At 39.2% G+C, this 12,503-nt stretch overlaps 1 protein-coding gene across 1 annotated transcript; it reads right to left on the bottom strand.

Annotated features, from left to right (window-relative positions):
* Positions 1-4,211: 4,211 nt before the first annotated feature.
* Positions 4,212-12,454, bottom strand: cbx6a (chromobox homolog 6a). Its single transcript, XM_041983697.1, has 5 exons — positions 12,234-12,454; positions 11,044-11,087; positions 10,806-10,871; positions 9,356-9,422; positions 4,212-8,736 (listed from the first exon to the last, which is right to left on the bottom strand). The coding sequence occupies exons 1-5, from the start codon at positions 12,300-12,302 to the stop codon at positions 7,459-7,461; spliced, it is 1,524 nt and encodes a 507-aa protein (XP_041839631.1). The 5' UTR covers positions 12,303-12,454; the 3' UTR covers positions 4,212-7,458.
* Between the last annotated feature and the right edge of the window lie 49 nt (positions 12,455-12,503).

Raw genomic sequence — 12,503 nt, 5'->3', positions numbered from 1 at the left:
TAAAACCAATTTTTTTAAGGTGATGGAGGCTTTTTTTTAAAAAAAAAATCCGGGCTACAGACATATGTTTCGTTTGGAGGTATTATTTTTTATTTTATTTTTTTATTTTCACAAAAAAGTTAGTAAAATGGTATAAAGCCTCCAAACTGTGAAACTTCCTTGGTTGCAAATTCTTACTAACTGTCTCGTAGGCCTACACTACCTTCACACAAGCATATAGACACACACACACTTGCCAGTTTATAATTCAGATGACATTCACATGTCATTCCAAGTCACATGTCTCTTGTTTGGCATGCACACACACATGCATGGACTGTGCCTTCAAATGTTGAATCTGACTGAAAAATAGGTCATACAAACTATTTATAGTGAGCACAGGGAGATACTGCAGGACAGAAGAGAGGAAAAGAAAAGCACAAAGGATCTTAAAGTTTCTAGGCTGAGAGAGAGGAAGGAACTCCATCTACATGTAGAAGTCAGGACTGATGTAAACAGATCCAGCTTTAAAATGACTATCCTATATCTTTTATCAGTTGACAAACAGTCCAGATAATAAGTGAAGTTTTCCTTCATTTTTCATCGAAGTTCAACATAAATAAAAAATATGTATCCAGGATTTATTAACCTTTATTTAGACAAGTAGTCCCACTGAGACATGCAATCTCATTTACAAGAGACACCTATTTACCTATGTCTTTGGACGGTTGGAGGAAGCCAGAGAGAGAACAGAACATATGCATACAAGGGGAGAACATGCAAACTCAACATAGAAAGGCCGCTGTTTAAACCCCTCCCCAACCAAGGCTCGGACCAGGGTTCTTCTTGCTTTGAGGCTATGGTGCTAACACAAGCATAGGATAGATCTATGGTTCACAGTGTGCAATGCTCTGGTGAGAATTTTGTGCATCAGCTGGACAATAATATCATAATCCATGTATTTCAAGAGTTGCTTAAAAAACTGATTTGTTTGTCTCTTAAACTTCCAGATACTAGAGATGAAGCTGAAAAGTCTAGAGAACAGTCATGTCAGCAATTAATGCCCAAAGATTTTTAAATGCATTGTGAGAATGCTCACATGCAGCATGCTGCAGTTATGCTTTGTCTGTCACACTAACCATAATGTGAATATTGTCCATAATTTCATTGAGCATATTAACAGAATGATTAGCAACACACACTGCTGTAGGGAATGTAATCCCATAACCAGTCAAAGATTAATAAAAAAAAACAACATAAAGTTTGCAGCTAGCATCAGAAAACATACAGTAGCCTTTATAATCTAGAAATATTGTATACAAGCAGCATTAATATGTTTCATTGACTATATGGTGGTGGTAAGTGAACAATTAGGGGTTCACTAAAGTGCTGAATCATTTTCAGTGCTCCAAAATTGTACAAACATTTAAGGTTCTCCAGTACAGTCCAAAGTTTGGACACACTTGACTCTAATGGGAAAATGTGTCTAAACATTTGACTGGTAGTGTACATCTCTTACAATATATCTGTAGGAGCCATATGTTGGGTTATTTTTTTCCCATATAATGTATGTGCACACATGTGTGGGGACATCACCGGTGATTGTGGGTGGCACCATGGGTGGCACTGTGGGTGTGTTGGCTTCGTTAATGGGTACGCTCACCTGTGTCAGGTTTGAGCCTGGAGCATGGCAGGGTGAGCTTGGGGAGATAGTTTCTGTTGACCGTCATCGTCACCGCTGTTACTGTCATTATAGTAATCTAAATGTTCTGTTTCAACATATCTTTTCACATCCTGAAGATCATCAGTTAAAGTAAGTGCTTGTTTTCTGAGATTGTGATAGAGGCATTGAACAATAAACATCATGCCAGGTTGCAATGGTTCAGCGTGACACATCTTCAATGTAAATCCTCATGACTTAGCCGGCCACGGCATTTGGTTTAAGAATTTAAGTTTGTACGCTGTAATAATATCCTTATCTGGACCAAAGTGTTGGATCCTTTGTCAGCAACCATTGTTTAGAGAACACCACTGCCAAAACTCAGCTGAAAATGAATGGAAATAAAAATGTCCTGATAGCTCTATGTTTCTGTCTGTCATTCTATAAAATGACAGTTTTCAGAATGAAGTGTGATTTTTTTTAACTTGCAGAACTGATGCTACCATGTTTCACAGATATAACTTGAAGTTTTCTGTTAAACTCAAGTTTTATGTCCATAATATATATATGTATGGGGCGGCACTGGTTTAGGCTGTAGAGTGGGTTGTCTGCAAATCGTAGGATGGAGGGTTCTCATCCAAGTCATTACAATTATATCCTTGAGTAAGACACTTTTCTAGCCTTCAGTGTGAGCAATGCTGGTGTATGAATGTGAATAAATGCATCGTGGTGGCCGGCGACCACATTCCCCACATTGCCTGCCGTGTTTCTATTAGAGCAGCTGTGCTACCACCAGTGTGTAAATGTGAACTGAATGAATAATAGATTCAATGTAAAGTGTGTTAAGTGCCAAATAAGTGCCAAATAAATCCAATCCATCATAGTTATTATAAACAAATTTAGCCATGTATGCTAAGACTGGGGATTTCTGCTTTGAATTTGCAGAGCACCAGAAAAACAAATGCAGTACTATATGTTTCTATTTTAACATTGTAAGAACCTCTTCTGATTAATCTTGAGGTGGAACTATGCAGCTGTTTACATGTGCCGGGAGGAGCTGAAGAAGGAAGAGCTGCTGTAAGCTGTAAAGAGAAGTTAGCCAGGTGGCTAACTATTGGGGCCTGAACTAGTGGAGAAAAAAGGTGTATATCCAACTCAAAGAAGCCCAACTTGAGAGATATTTTCAAGGTGAAAACTTTATACAATTTTGATAAACATGAAATCTTTAGGGGTTAATAACTGCTGGAGTGAGATTGCAAACTTTCTTTTACCTCAGTGTAATACATTTTGCACATTTTACAGTAATAAGGCTGTATTTTTTGCAAAACTATAAAGAAATGATTTTCTTCTTATTCTGTTAACTCTAACCTTGTGTCTCTTGCAAGCATTGCTGTTCTTCTGTTTAATCAATGAGAAGATGAGTTTTAAATATGTTACAAAGAACATTCATGTCATTTTAGCTGTTTACAATACAAGAAACAGTCACAATGTCTTCCTCAGACTAATATAAAACAGACCCCTCATGAAAACAGCAGGTGGAAATATTTTGATTGGCTCATAATGAAGATTACATGATGTAATAGCCACCAGTCAGAAGATCAAACTCCAATTTAATAAGGCTTCAGTGCAGTGTCCAGTAACCCAGATTGTAAATTAATCTCCATACGTGACAGAGCTTGCATGCACAAAAACACATGTACCAGCACACATCTTTACTATCTTTGTAGGGACAATCGCTGCTGTAATCCCTGTTCAAGCCCGTTGTCTTTAACAATCACAAGACTGCCTAACAAAACCTTAATTATAAACCAGACTTTCAAAGTGTCAACTTTTAAAGAGTTATTTAAACTAGTAAAGCATAGCATTTTCCATACAAAGCTGCCAAAGCCAACAAGTAAACATAAAATAAGCTTTCAGACCCACAAAACAAGCCCACACACTGATGTGGGTCAAAATATGATGACTATTTTAGTTTCATCTGGGTCACAAGCTGAGTGATTTGTTAACAGATAATACACTGATCATGAGGAAACAATGAAAAGGCACATAGATATTTACCATTCCTGTTTCTTCAAGCAACTCAAAGTTGAAATGTAAAGTTTTACTTGTGGAAAATATGGCTATTTAAGTGATTCATCTCAATATCAAAAGGAAGATAAATCCCAAGGCGTGATGACCTTAATACAACTCCAAACCTCACAATCATTCTGAAAACACATGCAATGGATGCTGATGCTCTGCTGAACGTATGCAGGTCAACAGCACCTCAGTGTGGCATATTTAGGTATTAGGCTTCAGTTTAATCTGCTAACAACTCAGAAAATTTAGGCACCAATGACTAAAATGCAGTTATTTTTCACTGTGACAAAATCTGGTCTCCATCTACATTTCATGTTTACTTATGAGAGGATTCAGTGAGTGTGAAGGTTAATTTAACACTAAAAACATGTTTTCCTAAGGGACTGATCTGCAGATCAGTCATCTACAGGTCCTGCAACTTAACAGGCAAACTTACCCAGACTCTCTTCTGCACCCCAACTCTTCACTCAAATGATAACAAGGGACAGTTGAAGAAGCTTATGAAAACTTTTTAAAGCACTTTTAATTAAAAGCCATATACAAGAAACACACGGAAAACAACAACAGGTAACATGACACTGAATACACAATATGTACAGCAAGGGTTTGCAAATCATGCTTCAAAAGTTCAGATACATTACAATGTCAGCAATATCCTCCGCCTCCTCCTCACTACCATCGATACAATGCACATAATTCATATTAGCATAAAACCAGACAAAACTGCAGTCTTGACACACGTGAAAAAAAGTTTTCTTTCTGATCAAACCCATATTGAATTATTAAAAAAATGCATTCAAATAAAACAGCATCACATTGACATAATAATGCATATTTCAAAAAAGTATTTCAATACAGTACAAACAGGAAAAAAAATGCTGAAAAAGAACAATTTATAATTAATCGAGTCTTTATCCATACATTTAAACAAGGAACCTTCACTTAATTCAAACAGTGCCAATAAAATCCAGCACTTGCAAATTACAACACATACATGTAGAACGTTTTAAAAGGGAAAGAAAATGAGTAAAAATAATCAAGAGCCCTATTTGGTTGAAAGACAGGCCACTAAGTTGAGTTGTGCTACCCCATGTAAGAGAAAAAAGAAGGAAATGCTTAGCAGCCTAATATCTTACACATCTACCAACTGCTAGTGTCACTTACCACCACTTAAGGACATTACAGACACAGTACATGAAAAAAATCTATTCCAAATGACAATATATCCATTTGGAGAAGAAAATCGTCTATCAGCTCACCGGTTTTAACTTAGTCAAGTAAGGATTTAAGTACTGCCATTTTTACAACATATCTTCATTTAAATTTGAGCTTTAGAAACTCACTTTTTTTCTTCATATAATGGATGTCATATTGGAATAAACCCTTCCCTGTTTAATCTATCAAAGATCATTGAAACAATATAGAGAACAACTAAAACCATCCAGTACATGACAGGAGAGGAGGTGATGTCATCTCAGACAACAGAAACTGCGTCGAGTTTTAATGATGCGTTTCTTAAAGTCATGATTAATGAAGTATTTTCTTTGTTGTTCTATGTGATAAAAGCCAAGCCAGACGCAGGGTGCACAGAGCAGCTATAAGGCAACACAAGCGGAGGAATAACATCACTGTAGAGAGTAACAGTCAGGATCTGGGAAGGTCTGGAAACAGCAGGAAGTGCCAGAAAAAATATGTAGAGTGCCACGATTCTTTCAAGTACATTTAATATGCTTGAAGTTTAAAAAGAAAGAAAGAAAAAAACAAAAAAAACAAAAGAAAAAAACAGCAACCTGGACTGAGCTGGAAACAACCTGTGTTTAGAAAAGGATCATTATCAAGAACACAAAGGCATTGGCTCAAACCCCTCTGAGATCAAACCTCCTTTCCAAGCTGCCTGACTAATGACTTTGTGAAGGCAACTGTTGTGTTGGCATCCTCTCTAGCCAGAAAACAGGTCATATATGTTTTTTTTCCCACTGCTTCAAGGGCATAAGTAGCAAGGCAGGAAACAAAAATGAACAGAAATGAAGCATTGGATCAACTAATAATGGATAATGCAATAATGGATAGTTTTCTCAACATGATTTCCCAGCAGAGTCCATGGTAAGACAAGATGCTTTGCATGTTTTCACACTGGCACGTGAAGGTGTCTTTTGTGTCAAATTCCCCATCATTCCTCTACATGTGCTAAAGAATATGTTTAAATCCACAGTTAAGGGCATTACTAGGTTGCTTGGAGGAATGTCAATAAAAAAGTCTGTGACACAAGAGGACCTGGAACTGTATTGCTATTCTTTCCTTAATGTTTTCTTCTGCAGAACATTCAACATTTCAACTATCTGCTCGTGTGCTAAAAAAAAACCAGCAAAAAAAAAAGTTGATTCAGAGTCCTGCTTAATTCCTGGCTCCTTTCTCACCACAACACAGCTGGCCACTTGAAAATGAATGATTGACTCCCAAAGGTGAAACAGAGTGTGTGTCCTCGAGTTTCTGAACAAGCTCCGTCAATAGCAAGAAGACACTGTGAACCATGCTACATACACCACTTCTATTGACACTAGTACTTGAGAAAATACTAATAAAGAGCAGTTACTGGAGCTAAAAGGAAAACTTTTACTTTTACTGCAACTGAAAAAGAAACAAAAGACCAAAAAGCTGTTTGTTTAACCAACCGCAGTGGATGGTAAACAAGTTTTGATTTCTACAAGCCAAAACTGTCTGTTCATACTTCACAGATCTGAAGCAATGGTCAACAAACTGACTTTTTTCTCTCTCTTTTTTTGGCTTAATTTCATCTGTGGTTCATGGACTTTCTAGACCTTGATAGGTTGAGATGTATCACCCAATTCTGGCATATCTTTCCTAATAACTGAAAGCCAGTTTCGGGCACTAGTGGACATGACACAGTTGAAGAAGGTGGTAGGTTTGTGAGAAGTCAAGGCAAGTAAGGAAAGACTGGAAGGATAGCAATAACTTAAATCTATTTCTGTATACTTTGCAGCTTTTAAGTTTGTGCGTGCATATAAATACCTACTCGTACTGGACATATATGCATGTGCATTAAAGAGACACAAGAAAAGGCCTGGAAAATTTGACAAAACTTCACTGAATAGGATGTTTTTGATGCAGTCAAGTGCGTTGCATTTACCTCGCTGTACTGATACCATCTCTGAGAGTTCAACTGTCTTACAGTAAGTGCAAAAACACATTTCCTCTTTTCATATCGACAAGCTGGACTTTTAATAACACTGGGGGGTTGGGAAGGGGAGGGGGGCTGCACAGCCGAGTATGCATCCAAATGGCAAGTTTCTTTTATCAGCAAATGTGCTAAATTTAAGCCCACACACCAGATGAGTGAAGAATATACTGTTAGGACAACTGTTATTGCACCAAACATGTAAAAATCAGCAAGTGTGAATCAAGTGAAAATAAGCCAACAGAATTTCAATTCACATCTGCTTCAAAGAGTCAATGCCATGCAAGTGGACAAGATATGGCAATTTAAATGACAAGAGGGGTGTATTAGCTGCCCCTTTTTGAATTTATATATCTCTTTTTAAAAAAAAATACGCTCTTTTTTTCTATTAAATGGCTGGGCGGTGTGTTACATTACATTTCATTAAGTGTTTTACATATATGGACATAGCCCTGGGGATAAGGTCGAGAAGGGCTGAAGTAGAAAGACTGGCATGATTTTTTTTTTATCCTCAATGGCAATCAGCTTTATAATATCTGATATCTTATGGCTTCGAAATGGGGGAGTCTTCAGTGGCGGTGGAAGGAGGGGGGGAGGAGGCGCTTTCTTGGCTTGTAGAGGGTGAGGCGGGGCCAGACGCAGGGGAGGGGAACTCTTTTATGGTGACAGTGACGAGGTTGGTAGTCACATCTGTGACCACCACATCCTTGCAGCTTGGTGCCATTTCAGGGTGCCAGTCAGGGTCTCCTTCGGCAGGCACCCTTTTGGGTTCAGCTGGGGCAGAGGCATGATCTGCTGGAGTGACAGAGGGAAGTGTGGTGGGCAATTGATGTTTAGCTTTGTGCTGGCGAGGATTTTTCCTGCCTACCTCTAAGGCCAGTGAGTCCAGAGCACCCTCTTCTTCATCTTCTAATGACGAGGATGGAGAGGAAGGGAGGAAGGGAGATGCTGACACCACAGGGTTTGTACTTGAGGATGAGGCAGGAGCAGATGTATTTGGGCTCTGGCCCTTGAGGGTTTCTCTCAGAGTTTTACTGGACTTGGGCTCCTTGCTGGGAGGGGATGCTTCAGTGGCAGGTTTAGACTGTGCAGCTCTGGAATCGGTGGGAGATTTTCCTTCAGAACCGCTGGAACTGGAAGGTGAAGGAGGTGACTGATACTGAGAGGAGTTGCTGCGGCTGTTCCGACCCCCTGTGCTGGAGCATGACCCTGGATGGGAATGAAAAGGCACAGGGCCTCCACACTGCAACCCAAATGGCTTCCCATACATTGGGAACCCCAACATTTTCAGTGGAGGCTGGAATGGTCTGTAAGGGGCCTCTCCCTTCCTGCCAATGATGCGATTCCGTGAAGGGATATTTTGGCGTCCTGCTGTCGTATTCCTACCGCCCGCAGCTGCGCCACCCCTGCCTGGCTTGTCAATTACCTTCAGGTTGAGGATAATCCGACCTCTCTTGACTTCCCGGGGTTTGACCCTGCGGTTAAGGATACGGACGGTCTCGGAGAAAGGGGAGACATGCATACGGGAAGGGAAGCCACCTGGACTGGGAAAGGCTGGAGCCATGGGGTCTGAGCGGGGCAGAGGGCGCCTGGACATTCGATGGCAGCGGTGAATGTCTTTCTTAAGCTTGTGGGTGGCTGCAAGAGAGTTAAGTTTGGGCGAAGGTGCTGCAGCTGCCGTAGAGGATGAGGATGATGGCAAATGATGAGCTGAGGCAGAGGAGGAGGGAGCTGTTTTGCTGGAAGTGGACAGAGAAGACTGAGAAGTATTCTGGCGGCTGCTTGAGGCTCGACTGCTGCTCTCGCCTTTCTGACCACGACCCTGAGGGAGATAACAAATTGAAGCAACTAAATTATACTAAAGAGCTTAAGCAGCTCTAAGGTTTTGATTGAGTGGATTATAAAAAAAAGGCATGGTCTATGTACACCCTCAAAAGGCCAATGAAGCTATTCACTGCTTAAAAAGCTACTAATGCTAAATTCCTCTAGGTCTAGAGTTAAATTTGTCTGTAAAAACTTAGAAAGACTTCAGAAAGCCCTTTCCTGTAGCTAAAGAAAGTTTAACACCTACCAAACTTAACTGTGTTTATTGTGGTCGGCAGGCCGTTTTATAAAAAACAAAAATGGCTGAGTGAAAAAGAAACTAGGACAGCACAAACTCTGCACACAAAGGACACAGCGATGGCTGTTATAAGAAACACAATTACAATAGAACTCAACAGGCAAGATGGCCCACCCACAAACAGAAAGTGACACTTCTCTGTAAGAGACTGCAGCCTGACCAAAGGTAAAATCAGCAACGTTAGCAAGCTTCACAAAAACTGACATCTTAGCATTTGCAAGTGTTTCATATTCAACTAAATAAAATTTCAGGTTCAGCATCTAAACCCCACAAACAAACAAACAAACTTATTTGTAGAAGTAAAAATATAAAACTCTACCTTAGTTACAAAGTTTTTGGGTTTTGGTCCCCGTTTCTTTGGCCCATGCAATTCCCTGTCCCGTTCCCTGGAGAGAGAGAGAAAAAAAGACACAATATAAGATAAAACAGTTATTAGAGCACAGCAAAAATTCAAGCAAAAGACAGACTAAAAAAAAATAAAGGAACAAAATAATGAGAGCAAATAAAAGAAATTTAAAAGAGATGACAGCCATGAAAGTTGTGAGGGTGTGAAAGTAGAGCGAGAAGCTACGCTCTCATGTCCATTTCTGTTTCTTTTTGATGTGTCATTATAGTTTTGTCTGCTTTAGTTTCCTGCAAAGATGCCTGTGAGCTGTGTAAAGACTTTCAAGTGGGTTGAAAAGACAGTGAAAGGATGCAAGCTGTTGCATATCTTCTAAATATCCGTGGCAGAGGCTGCAATTTTCTTTGCAGTTATCTTGTAGTGAGATCTGAAACAGTGACTCAAAGAAACTGAAGAAACCGTTGAAGAAAGCTGGCTCTATGTGGTAGACTGCTCTGGAGCCCATAGAGCTAAATGTGCAGAGAATAATGTTTTACAAGCTGTTTTACTTATATGACAACTCTGCACACCCTCTACAGAACATGCTGATAAAACAACAATACCTTCAGTCAGAGGCTTCTTCAGCTCTGCTGCAATAACGACTGGTATTGGAGGTCATTAGCCATGTTTACATGCACACTTTCTTAAATCAGCTTATTATTTTGTTTAGACAGTGCCGGCTGAAAACGTTATTCAGATCACGACATATGTTTACATACATCACATGTTTGAATATAATAAATTATTTTGACACGCGCAAAAACATCTGACTTTTACAGAAGCAGTAGTAGAAGAAGAAACAATGATTCCTATCATAAACACAGCTGTGTGTGTAATTATTGCCATCTTAAGTTATATCAACCAGTTCTGTTTTGGTTCTGCTGTGTCTTTTTTTCTCTTTTTGTGTGTGTTTTGTTAAACAAACTTTACTAAGTAAAATGAGCAGAGCAATACAAGCCATAAGTATAGGATAATGCCAGATTAATGTAATTTCAACCCACATTTTGGAATATGAATCAGATTAATCAGTATCTTCCAATGTTTACATTAAACACTTTTATTCTAATCAAGCTTTTGAATCCAATACTTTTGTCCTGTAAATATGGCTATTTATGCCCATAGCAATAGCCTTGTATAAAGACTGTAAGCCAGCAGAGGAGCTTAATCATATAATGTATCTGTACTTGTTTATTGTTAACTAAGTATTTTTTATCTATAAATTCAACACAGCAGTTGCATCTTGTTTTTTCGTTTTCTTTCGTTTTCTTTCCATTGTGGCAGTGTACAAAGGAAAATCATAAAAGAAACTGTCCAACTGTCCAAATATTTATGCGCATGATTGCATGAAAAAGGCACATCTACAATCCTCTAAACCAGAATTACTTACTTTTGCTCAAAACCCAATATCAGCCTGTCATCCAGAATATTCTCCTCTGGCTCCCAAGTGCTGTGTCTGAACAAGGTCAGAACAAAATGGAGAACACGCAACAAAAACACACACCAATTTTTCAGAAAAATCAGAAACAATCCACACTTTTAGCTAAAAGCGAGCACATCAATCACAGAATAACAACAGAATGGGGCAGAATATTTACATATTATTAATAATTTGGACTATCACTTACTTCATTGCCCATCCTTTCCATTTTACTAGGTATTCAAGTCTTCCCTGCAAGAACAGAGAAATGGATTTTTATTACTAAAGACAGATTATGTATAGGTTTTAGATGTCATTTAAATGGAAGACACGTTTCAAGTTTTTTAATATTCAGTTCAAAGTATAATACCTACGTTTGCAAATAAGATTTTATATCCTATTATATATTTATATTTGTGTCCCAAAGCGAACACACAAAAATTAAACTAATCCATTATGCATCTTACGCAAACTAGCACTATTTCATTAATTTAACCACCTTTCGGTATTGGTGACTATTCATCAGGTCCTGAATTAGTCTAGGAAATGCTGTAATGGGAATGAATTACATTTAACTAAAGAGATGCTACCAGATGACGTTGGGATTTCTTCAGAAATTACAGAGGAGGTGTTTCCATACATTCCCAATAAAACTAACTCAGTTATATTCTAATGTGTATCAAACATTTTTTTAAATCCATGTTAACATCAGAAGTTTTCATGAAACCATAAAATCTTCCTAATCATTTTTTTAAGAAAAGCTTCTAGCTATGAAGTTCTAGCTGCCAAATCTGAAGTATCTGGAGGCCCACTGATCAAGGAGTCTGTAGCAGTCACTTCAGATTGGAACCTATATTTATTTTGTCTTTTCCACAACACAAGCTTTACTGCGCTCAACTTTTTCTTTTTATAACGAGGGTTTCATGAGTCTAAGACGAATGTTTTGGCAACCATCACACCCTGCAGATTAAATTAGATTTTAATGTGGGGGGGCTACACACACACTTCTTCTATAAGATATAAACTGGAAGATTTTGACTATACAGCCTTAGCTGCCATTAACTGGCAAAGAAATCATGCCCCTCCATTTCATAGCACAATCCGTATCCCATGGGTTTGTCCGCCTTGTTCTTTTAAAGCGAGCCTCTTCTTTGTGTCGCTGCTTTTATTGCCCTGCCAATGTCCGAAAATACGAGCCACGACTTTTACCCTTGCTAGTTAGCTTCTAGCTAGCTTTGGCTAGTAAAGTGTGTTCATCCGGCAGACACAAGGCCTCCATAGAATTGCATAGGTGCAAGAAGACAGCCCCGCCACTATGGACGGGAGTAGTGCCGCGCCGTGCTGACCACGGCCAACATCTGCAGGCATGTCGCAACATGCGGGATAGTGGCGGCTCACCTTACGAACGCGGCGTTTCAGTATAGCTTCCGCGGCGAAAACGCGATCTCCCACCGCCGACAGCTCCATCTTTCATGCCCGATCTTAGTTACCCGTGTCTGTTTGTCTTTCTCCTGTCTGCAAGATCCGCTGCCTGATCTGGTCGACCGCAGCCAAACACAGACAGGGGACGCACATGCAGACCCACACTGCTTAACAGTATAGAAATGCAAGTGTATGGAGTTAAAATCGACTCAATATTGTTGTGCATGTGTAATACTTGATTTGTGA

Source organism: Melanotaenia boesemani, chromosome 4 (genome assembly GCF_017639745.1).
Source record: "Melanotaenia boesemani isolate fMelBoe1 chromosome 4, fMelBoe1.pri, whole genome shotgun sequence".
Lineage (NCBI taxonomy): Eukaryota > Metazoa > Chordata > Actinopteri > Atheriniformes > Melanotaeniidae > Melanotaenia > Melanotaenia boesemani.
The sequence above is the reverse complement of the archived record's forward strand: the minus strand, read 5'-3'. Positions and strand labels throughout refer to the sequence as shown.